The sequence below is a fragment of the Pristis pectinata genome, chromosome 8 (genome assembly GCF_009764475.1).
Source record: "Pristis pectinata isolate sPriPec2 chromosome 8, sPriPec2.1.pri, whole genome shotgun sequence".
NCBI classification, from domain to species: Eukaryota; Metazoa; Chordata; class Chondrichthyes; order Rhinopristiformes; family Pristidae; genus Pristis; species Pristis pectinata.
Window position 1 is genome coordinate 70,252,163 of NC_067412.1, and position 18,979 is coordinate 70,271,141.

The 18,979-nt window shown below is 39.8% G+C and overlaps 1 protein-coding gene across 5 annotated transcripts in view; it reads right to left on the reverse strand.

Moving 5' to 3' along the window:
* The window catches only part of bcorl1 (BCL6 corepressor-like 1), a 183,144-nt gene that overhangs the window by 112,821 nt on the left and 51,344 nt on the right, over positions 1–18,979 (reverse strand). For 2 of the 5 annotated variants that reach the window (XM_052020782.1, XM_052020780.1), the window contains exon 2: positions 17,704–17,860. The exons of 2 other annotated variants lie outside the window; for them this stretch is intronic. Coding sequence is in view for 1 of the 3 variants with exons in the window: in XM_052020779.1 (XP_051876739.1) it covers positions 15,237–15,357 (121 nt within the window). In the remaining 2 variants the exon portion in view is untranslated. Of the gene's footprint in view, positions 1–15,236; positions 15,367–17,703; positions 17,861–18,979 lie in introns of all 5 variants that reach the window. One more of the 5 variants, XM_052020779.1, reaches the window with a different exon arrangement.

Consider the following 18,979-nt stretch of genomic DNA (forward strand, 5'->3'; position numbering starts at 1 on the left):
ACCTTTCATTCCATACTAATCAGTCATCCAGCCATTCTTTCCTGATCCATGCCCACCCATCCATCACGCCCCAACAGAAGTATCAGGAAAATCATGAAGCCACAAGGAATGAGTTTCCAATCAAATGTCAATGTTATCACAGCCAAAGTGTTTTTTGTAAGGTATTCACTTGTTGTTATAAACAGTAATGATGTAAATCACCAAATAATCTGTTTTAGTTTTATGACAACCTGATAACTACATGTACAGTCTACAACATTCTGGACAAGGAAGAGGCCAGACACAAATACAATTCCCAAAGCTCACTCATATTTGTCTGATGAATTTTTAAACCACCTTTCTACAAGTGCTGCCCTTTAACAACACAGTGGCTATGTAGCCCAATTCTTTGGGCTATTGATGCTGCTGCTTCTCTTCATTCAATTGTTCTTCCATTCGAAGTACTGAGCCAAAAATGGCACCTTGATAAATGCCCAATTCATAGTGTCCCATTAATCCTGATGACTTGAGCAACATCACTGCAGTTTGTATTCATGTCAGTCGATTACTTTGTCCAATGCCGACAAGCTTTCTGCAGGTGTGGCAATTGGGCAAGACAGTCTCCTGTGCAACTAAAAGTTACTGAGATCAATATTAAGTCATTGTGTTCCTTAACTGAACATCATTCAAGAGGAACCTGCTTCATTCCAGTTAGTGTGTTTCTAACCACAATCAGCTGTGAAGTAGAAATACAAGTTGGCAAATTTCTGATGGCCACAAGGAGTTGTCATGTTTTCCTGCTCTTTAGGTTGGGTTAAAGTCAGGAACTAGCTTGTGAGCACAATATTTGAAAACAAAATTTCTGAACTTTTTTTTTAATATTAAGCTAAAATGTTCAACACCACACCATACCATACTTCTTGAATTTAAAGTAGTGTGATTTTTTTAAAACATCATTACTAAATAAACACATAACCAAAGCACAAATCATTATCACAATGCCAGTCAATTCACTGTTTAATGCAGTAAAACCCACAAAGTTCCTAAATACGTTTGTGGAAATAATGGGACTACACTGACAACTAGTGGCAGTTCCACACAGGAGTGCCAACTAGGTGCAGTGTACTAGTGAGCATGTTTCAGACTTTCATAGCCAAGCAGTACAGAAGGGAAGTACATAACATACTGCCAATCAGATGTAGGCACTCCACCCCAACATCATTAGGCACAGGGGCATTCCATAACATACTAAACCAAGGGGCTGGATACATTTCATATCTAGCCTCTCAGCTTTACCAGCTATAACTGGCAGATCTACCATGCCCTATTCATTTGGATGGAGTTGCTGACTTTCCCTGCTAGGGCACATGAATGGAAGTATTTCTTTTAAACTTTTTGTTTTGAATAATATTTTAATTTACACAATAAATGTAGTTTAAACTAATTGATTTCAACGCTGCTCAATGTTTCTGACATCAGCAACATTTAGAATGAGTGAAAAGGGCCTTCTGACCACACAAACTGTCAGGGCTGTCCACAAATGATGCCATAGCTTCCACTGCAATACAGCCTAGTCATTGTTCGTGGACCACTCCAACTTGCAGAATGACTGCAGCAGCGAGGTTGCTGTATGTTAGGAACCAGACACAAATACAAGTACTTGCATCCCACGAGAAAGGAATGCAAGGTGTGGGCTGGCAATGATTGAGTAATGTGGCAACTGCATCTCTCTCACATCACTGACAAGGACTACCCACTGATCCAATTAAGAATTATTCCACCTGTAATCCTATGGCTCTGTACTGAGTTAACCATGAGAATTTTCTTTGCCTTTTCCCCATTTTAAGAGCATATCTGATGAACTAACTACAATCGACACTGCCATCTATAGGCAAGGGACTGTGTTCGAATGTATATAAAAGCTTTTCCTGCACTTCAATTGCAACTATTTATGTTAACAGTCACACTAAAATCTTTTGTCCAGTCTCCCCTTACTCTTCCTACCAATGATATAAGGGGCTTTGTCATTCTCTCATGGATTTTCACCAGAAAAAAAACACTAGAACAGTTCTAAACTCGTATGTTGCATTGTGAAAAGAAAACCAAATTTTCCTTATTGTGCCTTCAGCCATTCATTGATTTACCAAAGGGGTACAATCCTGGAAAATGTTTCATTAAAGCAAAATTTTGTGCAGTAAAGGCCAGGCAAAGTGCATTTTGGACATTCCTGTACTATTCCCACATGCAGAGAATGATGCATTATTTGTCACAACAAAAAAATATTGTAAACCAAAGATGCACCTCAAAAAGTAAACGGGTTATAGCGAAAATTTGCAGTCGAATGTTTGCAAAATTGTGAAATTACCATATATATTTAGGGAGGCCCCATCCACCATTAGCTCCCTCTATAGGCAGCCGGCTTCTGACGCCAGGCAGGACAATGCATTGTTATTGCAACAGAAAGCATTATAGTTACAGACACAACATGCCACCACGTGGCTCATTACAATTTATGATACTGTTGCACCTTAAGACAAATGAACCTGCAATTATAAACTCCTGTCAACTTGGGCATTGCTGTGCATAGCTGGAAGAGGGCTTAACCTTTCGACCTAGAGGAAAGGAAGCACACAAAGGGCAGTATCAAAGTCAATAAAATATGCTAATCTTGGCAATAAGTATCATCTTATGCCTATTAAACATCGCCTTCAATCCCAGCTCAGAAGAAATTCTGCCACCTAGTAAGCAATTTTGCAGTCCTACTTCAATGTAAATATGTTGATTTGGGCTATTGACACCATCAATTATTCTGCATGGTTAAATAATACCCCCTTCCTGGAACATTGGCTAAGGAAGTTCTACAAACAAATGGGATCACTTTAAAAAGAAGAAACCTTGGAATGTTTGTACACATTTTTTAAATGTAGCATGACACATTGAAAAGGCTGCTAAAAAATTTATTAATAAAGCCAGAGATTTACAAATGCGAGTAAATAATGCTAAATCTTTGGAAGTAGTAAACACTGGTTAGGCCCCAGCCAGAAAATTATAAGTTAACATCCTACTCTAGGCTGACATTTAATGCATTACTGAGGGAGTATCTTTTGGATGAGACTTGTACTGAGCTCCCATCTCCCCTTTCAGGTGAAGATAAAAGATTCTAAGGTACTGATCGAAGAACAGGGAGTTATCCCCAGTGTCCTGGCCAATATTGATCCTGAATCATTTCCATGAAATACAGAATTCTGATGGTAACCAACTTTCCCTTCCCACAAATGCTTCCTAGCCTCCTAGGTACTTCTAGAATATTCTGCTTTTAATCACAAAACACAAAGAAGTTGGTCATTACATCACTACTTGTGGATGTTTCGTGTGCGCAAATTGTCTGCCTAGTTTCTTACACTACGTGGATAAATATATTTTTCAGATAACATGAAATTATACCAGTTTCTTTACCTTGTGTCAAATTTGGATACTGTAGTTTAGGTCAGATAACAAGTCTATAAAGTACAGAAATTTATGAGAATTGTACCAGAGTACCACAGTATCAAATAAAAGATTAGATCAAGATGTTTAAAATTATAAAGGTTTTTCTTGAAGTAAATAAGCTTCCAAAGACAGAAGTATCATTAACTAGAAATGGTAATGAAACAAAGTCCATGCAGGATTTACTTGCATTTGTAATCTCTGCCTTTATTATAAACCGTTTTTAGCAGCCTTTTCAGTGTGTCATGTAACCACTAAAAATGTGTACAAACATCCCCGGGTTTCTTCCTTTTAAAATTACACCATTTGTTTATAGAACTTCGTTAGCCAATATGTTACAGGATAGGGGTATCACCTGACAGTGTAAAATAGTATAATTGAGTTGAATTGAATTGAGAGGCTTACTGCGTACTTATGTACCCAACTTGTGTAACCAACCCATAAAGTACAAGCTGCAAGGTTCAGTGACTTAGTAGCTTCAACTTCTGTAAAATATTTAACATTTATTCCTGAACTGGCCCTGTCAGATTACAGTGAGGAAGATAAAACTCTGAGGAAAATCTTTAGAAATTACGCCAGATTTCCAAATAGAGTAAAATAACTAGTAGGATTTGAGACTTTTTTCCACCTAGATGATGATGAGCTCCAGACCTCCCTGTCTGAAAGCCTGGAAGGACCAAAATTCTCATTTTTTTTAAAAAAAAAGGTACCCTGAAGAGCACTTGATATTTCAAAGATCTATGGAAGGAGTGCTTTTTTAAAAAATTTTTTAAAGATTAATTTAAACAGCTCTTTTCTGGCTTGTACGGAAATAATGAGCTGAAAGGCCCCAATCTGTACCATCATTTTTTAAGATTCTAAAGAAAAAACAAGGTGTAGAAAAAAAAATGGTTGTAGTGTGATTACAAAATCTGTAATGGGGGTGGGGGGGGGGGTTAAATAATATGCAACAACTTTCAAAGGGGCACCAGGTAAAACAGTTGGAAAATTTTCCAATGTATATGAAAAAGGGCAGGTGAATGGGTTTAAATTGGGAAAATGAAAATCAAAGATCCTATGCAATTTCCACCAACTCCAACAAAATTCCAATACCATATTCCCCTCCCCTCCTTTTTTTTAAGCATATCAAAGGGATCACTTCCTTCACGGCTCCCTATCCACTCTTCTGTTCCCACCAACCACTCCCTGTCTTATGCAACACCTGTCCTTTCAGACTTGTGCCCATCCCACCATCCAGGAATCCAGTGTTTCACTTGCAGATTCACTTGAATTTCTTTGAATCTAGAGAAGTGTATTCAGTGTTCACCATATGGTCTCCTCAACACTAGATAAAGTGTAGACTGGGTGATTGTGACTGGGTGATCGCTTTGTGGAGCACCTACATTCAGTCCAAGGTTGTGACCCTGAGCTTCTGGTCATCTGCTACTTTAATTCCCCATCACTCCTACTCTAACCTATCCATCTATGGCCTCCTGTACTGTTACAATGTGGCCCAATGTAAGCTTGAGAAACAACACCTCATTTACTGTCTGGGATTAATGCAGCCTTCTGATTCAGTATTGAATTTTCCAACTTTTAAGTGACTCACTCTTTTTTTTTTGACCATTTCAGCCTGTCATCCATCTACGATTTTTTAAACATTAGTATAGTCTGGACTATTGGGCAGGCCCCACAGCCTTGCTTTAGCAACACAAAACAAACTCAAAGCAGCATTATCTGATTCTAAATGCCATATTAACGTGAGATACAAGAGACTGCAGATGCTGGCATCTAGAGCAAAAAACTGCTGGAGGAACTCAGCAGGTTGAGCAGCATCCATGAACGGAAAGGAACTGTCGATATTTCAGGTCAAGACCCTGAATCAGGATTGAGAGTGGAGAGGGAAGACAGCCGGTACAAAGTAGGATGGGTGAGGCAGGGGCTGGTAAATGATAGCTGAACCAGGGGTCATTTGGTCTCACCCTTACGAAGTTATTCCCTTTGTTCTACCCAACCCTCTCCCACCTTTTCTGCTACTGAAAACTAACTTGTTTTCTCTCTTTCCCAATTTTGACAAAGGGTCATTAGCGTGAAACATGAACTAAGTTTCTCTTTCCAGCTGCCTAACCTATTGAGTGTTTCCAGCATTTTCCGGTTTTATTTGTATTAATTGAGAGAGCTCTTCCGAAGAGCTGCTACAGATATGTTGAGCCAGCTGGCTTCTTTTTGCATTGTATCATTCTGTGATTCTAAGACAATCTCCAGAAGTTTGCTCTGTGTTTACTTCAAAAACTAAATCCTCTTACTTTGATTCTACTGATTTAGCTATGTAGTTCAACATTCTGCTTGTTGATTATTATCCCATAGTAACTGGATTTACCAAACAGTAAGTTCGCTAGCTCCTTGGATCTTTTTTAGCTTTACTATTAGCAATTTTATCTTCAAATGTGCAACATTCACACTTGTCTCGACTGAATTTCATCTAATGCAAGTGATCCTTCTTTAAATGTTAAATAAAAATTACTTTACTAAAAAGAATTTTAAAAACTAAAACCAGTTTGGTACAAAGACTTTCCTTTTACTCCCTGCACTGTCCTTTCAGCTCTAAACTGTTTTTTTTTGCAGCCCAGCCTATTACAATGAAAGACCCACTCTTCGACTTCTAAAGAATCATTCTCATTCAGTTTCTAATGGCCTCAAGACCAGGTACGAAACTATTGACAACCTTACTCAGAGCAAGCATGGATGGTTTGTGAAATGAAAAATATTATACTTGCCAGGTTTTTGTCATCTAGTTATATTTGCAGTTTGCTGCACTGATATGCAAGTATTTTAGAGTAACAATTAATTGGGTGCTATTAGACCTAATGTTAAATTGGAAACTACAGCTCCTGTTTAAGAAAATGGCACAATGTAAAAATAAGATGCTATATTGTGTGGTGTTGATAATGATTTTGCAAATTTAATTCCACTCAATAGGTGATTAGTTTCACCTCAATACCCAACATCTTATCTAATCTATATCTGTCTTAAACTACAACTTGAATTATTCTGGATGTAGACACAAGGTACAAAAGGAGAAGTGTTAAAATTACCAATGCCTTAGATTGAAGACCAAAGTAATTTAATGCATTACTAATTGCAAGAGTTCGATACAAAAAAAAACACTGCAAGTTTGCAATTTTGACATGTACACCAGCATCTATTCAACAAATGCAAATAAAGGCAACTAGTGCCATGATTCAATATATTTGTCTTTTGAAATTTAGGCTGTTAAATGTTTAGAACACAAGAAATAGAATATACTCTATGACTAAACACCCACAGCCTCTGGAGTGGGAAATATCATAGACTTACAATTCTTGGAATAGAGTATATTGTCTTTAGCTCCTCTATAAGCCTGGCTGCCTATCCCCTAGTTCTAGACTCTCCAGCGTCTATCTTACCAATGCAGCTCAAAATCTTATTGGAGGTTGGGTGCCCAACAGAATAAGTGTGAGGAAGAATAAAAATACTTTTAAAAAAGCAAATGAACTTCCCCAAATAGCAGTTAGGCATCAAGAAATGTGCACAAAATTGATCTACTCTCTAAATGTTCTAATGTAATTTTCAACAGTACAGAATCATTTTTTTGTAATTATACGGACAAATTTCCAGCCTTATGTTTCATCCCCTAAAATACAATGAAAAAAGGAAGCCCAACCTGAGCCAAAACAACAATGTTCATTTACTTCAGCAATTCAAAAACTTTCATATTACATGTTGTAGACAACTCAAACAGAGCCCTCTATTGTCAGATTTAAATTTGCAAGGCGATAAGGCAGTGTTAAGTCATACGCACATACTTAGCACACCAACTGTACCAGCAGTTTGTATGTTTATCTCCTGGACTCAGTGTTGTCAATCATCCGATCTCAAACTGTCTTAGTTCAATGAATTGTGAAAACCTTTAGCATTGCTGGCTGTATAGTACAGAAGTAAATCCTACTTTCAAAAGCCCCTTCAAAATTTACCCCTTAGTATTAATACTTTGTGGCTTTAATCACCACTTCAACTTCTCCTTTCCCAGTTTCAGTTGGTGTCTGTCCACAGTTTGCCACATAATCCATTCTGTCAAATGTTGTTATGTGAAAAGTTCAATATAAAAGCAAGTAGTGGCTGTTGATAACTATATTTCAGCATCGCTCATTCCTTGGGACTCATGCTTACTATCAGCCAATCACAGTACGGGTGTGGAAAGATCTGTAGGTCAGGTGCATCATGGTGTTCCAGTTACCCACTAATATGAATGGCCATGATGTAGAAAGTGCATAATTTAACAGTTTGCCAGAGGTGGGAGAGATAGTAAAAGAACAAGGTTTTGTATTTAATGTCTCCTTAAGCATTAGTATCTAACCACTCTCTCATATTCCCACTGAGAATAAATGAGCAAAATACACACACACATGCACGTACTGTTGTCCCACACAATTCAGGATCTAAACTGCCATAACAGTTTAGTTTCCATTCAGACAAATGTAAAGGGCAATCACAGAGATTTCTGTGGCCCAGACCTTCAGGTGATACATGAAATCGTGATAGTGGCATGCAACAATTGGCATTCCTAAAGAGGGACAGGGGTAAAAAAGCTTCTGTTTCCATTTAAAATGCAAATCAGTAGCAGTTGATTTTGAATTACCCAAGTATGAGCAAAGTTCTGCAAACACATTTCAATGCTTATTATTAACAAGGTCAGTATCATGGATATTGACTTTATTTTCCAAATGGAGAACAGTATTAACTATACAGGCAAATGTCATTGAAGTCCAGCTCCTACTTCATGTAAAGTCCAGCCATATCAATGTAACAACAAAATCTCCCAGTAAAGAGCTGCGCTCTTATGGACAACCTGCCCGAACTATGTATTGACTCGGCCTTATTGCTGGAGAGGGTGAAAAATAAATTCTCACTTTTTGATCTTTATCCATTTTTGCTGGGAAAAGTGCATATCTGCACCCTTTTCAGAAGAACAGAATGAAACCCCGATGGGACACAGCGAAGATCAGTCTTTTAACCTATTGATGGGTACATCATGATTTTAACCTGCCTTTAGTTTGTACTCTATTTACCTTTTAAAACTTCCAAAGACTGAAGTACACATTTTGATATTCCTGGTTAATGAAACAGTATTGCAGTGAAATGGGATGTGCTTGAAAAATAGTATGCTAAAACTCCAAGGTTTAAGGAAGACCAGGAGAGAAGGCAGGAGAATGGGGTTGAGGGGGAAAAATAAATCAGCCATGATCGAATGGTGGAGCAAACTCGAAGGGCCAAATGGCCTAATTCTGCTCCCATGTCTTACAGTCTTATGGTAATACCTAGCAAATTTGGCAAAGCATGGGAAAAAGTTATAGAACAAAAAGAACACAAAAATACTCTCTTAATGAAAATTACCATATTTAGCCAGCAAACAATATAAAATACTATTTTGAAGATCAGGAGAGAAACAGAGTTAATATTTCAGGTCAATGAAAGGTCATCAATCCAAAACATTAACTCTGTTACTCTCTCCACAGATGTTACCTGACATGCCGAGTATTTCCAGCACTTACTGTTTTTATTTCAGATGTCCATTGTATTCTGCTTTAGTATAAAAATGTATTTATTTTACCCATGGATAGAAATGAGATATCAGTTTCGGTAGGGCAGAAAATTATAGAACTGTTCAACTAAAGCACAGTTTTACACTGTTTCACCCACTGCTTACAAATCCGTTCTTAGAACATTTAGAAGGGGAAAAAAATGAATTCAGCTGTAAGCAGATTCATGGTGTGTGAAGGACAAAAACAAAAGTTCTTCCTAATAATCCTACTAAAACTGTGCTAGAGAGGTACAATTTAGAACATAGAACATAGAAAAACTACAGCACAATTCAGGCCCTTCGGCCCACAAAGCTGTGCCGAACGTGTCCCTACCCTAGAAATTACTAGGTTTACCCATAGCCCTCTATTTTTCTCAGCTCCATGTACCTATCTAACAGTCCCTTAAAAGACCCTATCGTATCCGCCTCCACCACCGTTGCCGGCAGCCCATTCCACGCACTCACCGCTCTCTGAGTAAAAAACTTATACCTGACATCTCCTCTATATCTACTCCCCAGCACCTTAAACCTATGTCCTCTTGTGGCCACCATTTCAGCCCTGGGGAAAAGCCTCTGACTATCTACCCAATCAATACCTCTCATAATCTTATATACCTCTATCAGGTCCCCCCTCATCCTCTGTCGCTCCAAGGAGAAAAGGCCGAGTTCCCTCAACCTACTTTCATAAGGCATGCTCCGCATTCCAGGCAGCATCCTTGTAAATCTCCTCTGCACCCTTTCGATGGCTTCCACATCCTTCCTGTAGTGAGGCGACCAGAACTGAGCACAATACTCCAAGTAGGGTCTGACCAGGGACCTATATAGCTGCAACAATACCTCTCGGCTCCTAAATTCAATTCCCCGATTGATGAAGGACAATACACCATATGCCTTCTTAACCACAGAGTCAATCTGCGCAGCCGCTTTGAGCGTCCTATGGACTCGGACCCCAAGATCCCTCTGATCCTCCACACTGCCAAGAGTCCTACCTTTAAGACAATATTCTGCCATCATATTTGACCTACCAAAATGAACCACTTCACACTTATCTGGGTTGAACTGCATCTGCCACTTCTCAGCCCAACTTTGCATCCTATCTATGTCCCTCTGTAACCTCTGACAGCCCTCCAAACTATCAACAACACCCCCAACCTTTGTGTCATCCACAAACTTACTAACCCACCCCTCCACTTCCTCATCCAGGTCGTTTATAAAAATCACGAAGAGCAAGGGTCCCAGTACAGATCCCTGAGATACACCACTGGTCACCGACCTCCACACAGAATATGACCTTTCAACAACCACTCTTTGCCTTCTGTGGGCCAGCCAGTTCTGAATCCACACTGCAATGCCCCCTTGGATCCCATGCCTCCTTACTTTCTCAATAAGCCTTGCATGGGGTACCATATCAAACGCTTTGCTGAAATTCATATACACTACATCTACTGCTCTCCCTTCATCGATGTGTTTAGTCACATCCTCAAAAAATTCAATCAGGCTCGTAAGGCAGGACCTGCCCTTGACAAAGCCATGCTGAGGCAAGTACATCTTTTTTAAGTTCCCTTATATTAGATTATGAACTAAAATCTTCCTAGACCAAACCATACATTTGTTGATCTCTGCAGGACTCCGATTGCAAACATCTCATTTTGTAAACTACGAAGTGTCCTTTGTAGTTTTCAGCTCACTTATATTTGGGTATTAAATTCAACCCCTGAAAAATGGTAGCTTAGGGTTAACCAAAGTAATTGCTTTATCAATGACCTTCATTCTGTCATAAAGTCAGAAGTGTGGACGTTTGCTGCTGATCACACAATGTTCAACTCCATTCACAACTCCACAGAAAATGAAGCAGCCCATGCCTGCATGCAACAAGATTTTCAACATCATTGCCATTGCTGAGTCCTCAATGATCCAGATCCTGGAGTGGGCCACCAAAGGCCAGAAACTTAACTACACTACCCATATAAATACTTTGGCTACAAAATCAAGTCAAAGGCTCAATATGCTTTAACAAGTGACTCACTATCTACAAGCACCTGGGTTAAGGGCTGTTGGTACATTGGAACACCACTAATCCCCAATCATGTCATATTTCATATGGAAATATATGAACAGTCATTCATTGCTGGGTGTAGATCCTGGAATTCCCTACCCAACAATGTGTTCATCAGGAGTTCAACAGTTCAAGAAAGCAGCTCAACACAACCTTCTCAACAGCAAATTGAGGTAGGCAATATATGCTGATCCCATCTGCAAAGCACATATGCCAGAAACAAATCAAAAAAAGGTGGTCTTAAAATTTAAAACCCAACCACAATCCAACCATTTACAGGTTCAACGGAGGTATGAAAAAAGATGACAAACACTAGCAGGAGATTATTTAAATATTATGGGGCTGACAGCATCAAATGTAATTTGATTTTTAGATTTAATGCTGGTCCCAAGAATCCCACTAACTGAAATGAAGACAGTTTCAGGGATGAGGATAGAAGAAGCAGGGTTGCTACTCAACACCTCCCCCCACCCCAACCTTGTCCTTTGTCTTCGTTTGTAATGCCCACAATCCAATACATAGAAACCCACCTCTCACCCCAGATCATGAACTTGAACACAATCTACAGACTTTGTACTGGGGCTGCAGCTCTCTCCAAGCAAAGTTGGTCTATCAGATGACTCTCGATTGGGATCGTATGGGGACCTTTGAGTTTCTTGTTTGAAACTCCACCACCCTTGCCTACACAAAATATCCCTTTCAAGGTCAGAACCTGTTTCCAGCACAGAATACCTGGAATCATAACTTCCACAGCAATATCAATAAAAATTTTAAAAAGTAGACTTTGAAAAGTTTCTACATGGAGATCTCAAAATCATATTACAATTCAAAATTTTTCTTTAGGTATAATCAATACCCTAACGCACCGAAGGTACCAAAGTTGATAATGCATCAAGCGGAGGAGGAATGGGAAGACATTAAAACATCTGTTTCATCAAACTGATTAACAACAGAGATCATTTCCATTCCTCCATCTCTTTGCCTGCTCCTATGGCTCTAGCAACAAATAACAACTCCCTAGTATCAGGTCCAGAAACACACAAAAATAGGAGCTAGAATTGGCCACCTGGCCCCTCAACCTGCCTTGACATTCACTATGATCATGGCCGAGTTGCCCCCAGATCTCAACACCTCCTCTATGCCAGTTCTACATAGCTCTCAATTACTCGATCTTTCAAAAATTTATCTATCCCTTTGAATAATTCCAGTGGTCTAGCCTCCACAACCTTTCAGGGTAGAGAATCCCAGAGACTCACCAACCCCTTTGAGAATAAGTTTCCACACACCTCAGTTTTAAATGACTATGTCCCTTGTTAGTAATTCTCCCACAAGTGGAAGCTTGTCGTTGTTACCCTCTCATGTCCCCTTAGGGATCTTATATGTTTCAATGAGATCAGCCCTCATTCTTCTAAACTCCAAAGAATACAGATCCAACTTCTCTAGCTGCTCACATTGGGCAACCCTCTCATCCCAAGAATCAGCCGAGTAAATCTCTTTTGGACTACTTCAAATGCAAGTATATCCCTTTTTTAAAAATAGAGGGAATAAAAATATGCCGAGTATGACACAAGTGGCTTCGCGAATGCCCCAACTGTAATGATACTTTCCTATTTCTAAACCCCAAAACCCTTGGAATAAAAGGACAATATGAATACTACTTGCTGCACCTGTCTGCTAATTTTTTTCTGATTCATGTACAAAAATGCCTGGATCCCTCTGTACTCCCAAAACCCTGCGGAAATGAAAATCTACACAAAATTCTCTTTCTCTTATTCTGTTCCTCCACTCAAATTCTCAGCATATGACACAAGAAATTTCAACTTAAATTTACAAAACAAAACCAAGTTCAGCTTGATTAATCCAACATTTTTGGTTCAAAGGGAAACAAGCATTCTGTATAACTTTTTGAATGAACAGGTTGCCTGGTGTAGTGATAAGTTATGCAGATGAGAGTCTCCAGGTTGATCCCAGTCTTGTTGAAATAGTTGGTCTCTTCCAGGTAGCACTGGAACCTCCAGCTAACTTATCTGACATTATCGATTTTTGTTTCCAATAGTATCATTTTTTCACGTCAGAAAGTGTGGCTTCAAGCACCACTCCGCTATGTACACTGTTAACTGGTGTGAGACTTCCTAGCAGTGCTAAGGGAATGCTTTATTGTCAAAGGAGTCCTCTCAAGCCTCCCAGTTGAAAGACACCATAGCACATTTTAAAGGTATGCAGGAGAGATTCCCCAGTATCCCAGGCAACAATTATCTCTCAACCAATACCACCAAGTACAGATTCTCTTGACATTTATCTCAATGGTGTTCGTGCAACTTTCCTCTGAGCACATTGGCTTCCAAATTGTCCTACATTATAAATGTGACTCCAAAATAAAAGCACATCATTATCTATGAGGCATGAACGGATGCTGTGACATGATGAGATGTGCTATATAAACATGAATCCTTTCTTTTCAAAACTTACTCCGTGCTCCTTTGATGTTCATTCCATACCGGTTCAAAAATTATGCGACATTGTTGCACTTCTTCAAATGGCCAGCGATGTCACTGTTGAGCACAACATTGCTAGCCACAAAATTCATTTTTGCAATCCAGGATCAAAATAGGCTTCACTTTTCAGATAATTGTAAAATTGGGATATCTGAATGTAGAAAAGAAAATCTCCTGAAATGTTGATCTGTCATTCTCCAACTATGAAATGACTGACTGACAACTTTATACGAAAAAGATGTTGTTTACAAAATTCCACCTGTATTCACTGTGTGAGTTCTCCATAAAAACACACAGTCACAGCAAATAGGCACATTCTATTAAGTCATTAGATTCTGATCTGCATCTCTCTTTTCAGGTCAATAATTGAAATCAGTGCACAATAAGTTTATGAGTGTAATTCCCAAAAGAGTCACAATATCATCATTACTACTCTAAACTTACTTATTTTGCTCTTCCCAAATTGCAATTATGCTATTCTACAAACTTTTCCTTCTACCTGCATCCTCACATTGCTGCAGATGAGTATTATTGCAAAAACTCCAACCTTAATACATTCTCTTCAATGAGCTATACACTGGAACAACTTTAACATTCCTTGGGTACCCTTACATCTATAATCCCCAGACTTTGATTTATTTTTTCTTCTCTTTGCACTACTTGTCTTGCTGCTCACTATGCTGTCTTAGTTTGAAAAAAGAATTCTAAACATTGTTGAAAGTATTAACTACATACAGTCTTCATGTGGGTTATTCAGTTATGGATGGGCTATTAAATATTGGAGAAGAGAAAATCTGTTGCAAAACAAGTAAGATGTGAAATATCCATCTTAACAAAGGAATGGGAACATTACGACCAACATATTTTTGCAAGATACGAAATCTAAGCCTCACCATTTCAACACACAGTTATTCAAATAAATATTCAAGTTTAAAAATGAAATCATAAATTTTTCCAGGTATTATCCAAACATAGCAAATTGCTTTAATCTTTCACCCCATGGTTTGAAAGCGTGGACTTAATTTTGCAGCTAATTCCCGAAAATAAGTTCACCTTTGATGATCACAGGTTCTGCTGTACTATAAGAAACCACCTGAAATTGAAGATATATTGCAGAAGTATTCATTATTTCCAAAGGCCGTAACCCAAGTGATAACCTGCTGATGTATCTATCATAAAACAAGCATTACATATAGCTTTCCTAAATACTATTTCCTTTTTTCTTACTGTTCTTTACTATTCCAATGTTGAAAGTGCATCTTAAATAGCATCCATGAAATTCCTTCCAACCAAAAACAACAGATAAATAGCTCAAACTCCTAGATTCTGAAGGCTCCAGAGACTAAATTTATTCTCTGAGCACAGGTAGTGCGCAAGGAAAGGGAGAAACAATTCTGGGCAATTAAGATGTAAAGATGCATTAAAAAGTTGAATACAATAGATCATGCCACTGTATCACACTTCCAGCATGAATAAAAAGTGAATTCCCTCTCTTATCCTGGTTCCACAACTCTTAAATTCACAGACAAATGAGCACCACCCATAAAGTCAAAAATGCTGCCAGTCTTCTCAGACTATTGGAAGTACCACTAGAAATTAACAAAATGTGAAATGATGTCACCTTCACCGACGTACAGCAGACTCGTCTCTGAAGCAAAATGTTTGAGGTTTACAGCCATCTTCAACCAAGCACTGACAAAAGTGTCATCTTTGCCACAACATATTAAACCAAGGTGCACCATGTTCAGGGCCTTGTGAAGGATAGAACAGCAAGAATATTAGCGAGCATAAGTGCTGAGAACATCTCTCTCTCAGCCAACACCGAAAACAAGATAACCATCTATTATCCGAACACGAATTACCTACATACTTTGGTCTGCGTGTCCAATTTATTTTTGATTACGAAACCTTTTTAATGTGTCCCCAGGGCATGGAAGTTGCTCTATGAATGCAAGCCCTTTCTCTATATTGAACTGCAACTATTTCAGATCAGTCACCACCCCACATCATCCTTCAGTTGGAATGCCAGGCTCATCAGCCTATGAACACCAATGTCACACTCCATCCTCTGGTAAGACAGTTGGGAACTAATGAAATACTACCTGTTTTATCCTACTAGATGGTGTATCATGAAGAAATTGCTAAAATATTAGGCTTTTTGAAAATGCTTTTTAAAACTTGCTAATTAAGATTAAACTTGTAAGCCTACAAAGTGAACAATATGTTAATTTATTTTCCAGAATTTTTTCTGAACTTACTGACATATACAAGAACATCCGGGATGTACAAAATTGGTTAATTTATAACACTGTGTTCATGGTCAAATCCAATCATCATAACTTTAATAGAATATAGCCCCAAACGTCTTTATCCAGGGTGTTTCTTGCGTCTAATGATCAGAAACCTGTATTTCTGCTTTAAGACATCAATCTCCCTTTACTGCATTTTGTGACATAGTGCCAGATTGATTTTTAAGAATCAGGGAATATGACAAGAATAACAAAAGAAGCATGCATTGTTTCTTGTTTTGGTTTGCAAACTTCAGCCCAAAAAACAAACTGAGGCTCACATTTATACTGAATGAAGACAAAATACTAGGATGGCTGCAAAAAAAGTCTGACAGCAAATGAAGGATGACAATAAAAAGTTTCAAGCGTGGATTCTTCATCAAAACTTTTTCTGGCAAAGGCTCTCTGTTCAGAATTGTTATCCACGTTTTCTTTTCCAGCTCCCGACTGAGATGCTTTATGTTTGCAACTTTTCTGACTTCTCTGCTGAAAAGACACTTGAAAAGCCCAATATGAGGTGGCGAATATTCAAGTCAGAAACTGCCAACAGCCTTCTTTTCATTTACGCCCTCTCCACTACATCGATTGAACTCGGAGGTGTAGGAAAAGTCCAAAGTAAAAGTGTGGTTACATTAAAAACAACCGAATATGTTCTACTTATGAGAAACAGCCAGGGATGAGTTTGCGGACCTTTTCAATACTTAGTGCCTGGTATTATCTGTCAATTGGCTCTCCCGGTATATGTCGTCATCGGGACCAGAGGACTCAATACAATCCGGTAATTTATTCCCAACTAGCTGATATTCTGTATACAATCCAATCCTTCACTATTTTACTACTCAATGTGCACTTCGCCATCCTGCCTTTGAGCTCACTCACACGCTTCAACCTGTGACCTTGGTGAGCCAGTACAGTAAAACAAAAATGGAAGGTTCCTCTTTGGGGTATGGCGATGTGGGCTGAACAGCCCTGCCCTTTGTACAGTACACTCCCCACAGAAGAGATAACATCGTTCCTGCACGTCAGATCTCATTTGTCCGATCCATTCATTAGACTCTCCCACTCATGCGATTCCGGCCCTCTTAACGCCAACTTTTTATTTAGATTGACAGTATTGATTCGGAGTTTATCTAATCGATGCCCGGGATCGCTGAGATATTCCCCTCCAAATATATTAAATGTAGTGTATGTGTGGGGCGGGGATGGGGGGAGGAAGAGGGGGCGGTTCGGGAGGAAGCAAACGACATTCTCACAACTTTGTATAATCTGAATTTTCCAGCACTGCCTCAAATTATTCTAAACTATGAAGTTGTATAGGTCGTATTTCAGGAAGAAAAAAACATCTGCAGTGTTTTTATTTTCAGGAGGCCGAAGTTGGTCCATGCATTGAAAAATGTGCCAAGTGCTCGGTTGGTATTGAGCAGTCAAACTTGGGATAGTTGCCCTTGTGGCTCCGTGGCTCTGCGGGCGAGCAGGGACATTGATCGCGATCGGGTGTTGCTGGCACAGGCAGGCGGAGTTCGCGATCTGTGTGTGTGTGTGTGTGTATGTGTGGGAGAGGAGGCTGCCTGCCCAGGGATCGCTCGCACTCGCACCCCTGTGCTGCGCTGAGCTCCCGGCCAACTGCGCTGCATGTATTTCCCAGTCTCTCTCTCTCCCTCTCTCCGTCTCCCTGCGATCCCCAAGCCATCAGCAGCAGCAGAAACAAAGCAAGCCCCGATCTCTCCCCCGCCACCACCAGCTCCCCCCCCCCCCCCCTCTTCCCCTCCCCTCCCCTCCTCCCTCCCGGTACAGTCTTACCTTCCGGGCCTATTAGTTACGGAACCTCTCACCGTCCCCTTTGCTCCCGGGCGATCTCGGGGACGGGGAGAAACAGCGGCCAGTTATATCTGTCGGGGGTGATTGGTGAAGAAATTGAGATTTCCCCGGAGTGTCTTTGCGCAGCCACGCCGCCGCCCTGTAACACAATTTCCGTCATCTGTATCAACAACCTCCTCCACCCTTAAAAGGGCTATGTCCCTTCCCTCCCAGACCCTCTATTTACTGTCAGGTCGGCGTTTTGTCATCACTTTTTTTTCCCACAAACCTTGCCCTCGCTACGAGGTAAAGTCCTGGCGACTTGCATTTTTTTTTGTTGCAAAATCTCACCTTGTGGGGTAATCTTTTTTTTAAACTGGAGTGCTTTGACCGAGTGGGGCCCATAAATTGTTAATATACCAAACAATTAATTTTTAAAGTAGCATTCATTAATAGCAGTATTTCAGTAACTAACAAAGAGGCAGACAGAAATCTTACATTTAATGGCCGGTCCGGATATTCTCTCAGCAATAAAATGGTAAACCGGGAGTGACGGTGGAGGGAGAGGTTTGTAGGGGCAGAGGATTCAGCACGGAGGGGCCAGGCAGACACTGTAGTGGCTTCGATCCCGTCCCCGGAGATCAGAAATAGCTCAGGGTGACCAATCTTTTTTAAAATCACACCTTAATCACGAACTTCGGCAGAGAGACTGATAAGTTTTTCAGAGACCCGCACATGGAAAAGAATTCGAAGCAGTGTTCCATGTTTAAGTCCTGAGATATACATCCTCCCCCCGTTAGGAACTTCACTCTTGCTCACTCGCATGCTCGCATTCACCATCTTGTGTCGCACCACACTTAGTTCTGCAGATACGTTACAGACTCTGAGCCACCAGGTGTTCACAGTTCGTGCACCATCCGTGCAACGTTAACATTTTCGTATCATGGGCAATCGGTCACCAATAAAATGCCGGTTCACAACTCACCCATCAAAGTTTGCAACCCGGTGCCGACTAGCAGGTTATCCTATCTTGTTTTGAAAATAATGGTCCAAGGTAGGGCTGAGGAAGGTAACGAGGACCTCGGGAACACTAAGAGTGGAAGACTGTAATGGATCCTCGTGAAATGATGCTATATACACTCTAAAATGTATCTTTTAACTTCTGAATATTTAAGATTAAGTAGAATACAATAATCATATTAGCCTTCTGGCAGAAGATTACCTAGAAATGAACCACAGCGTGTGATGGAACTCTTGCAGTTATGGAGCTGTTTAACTC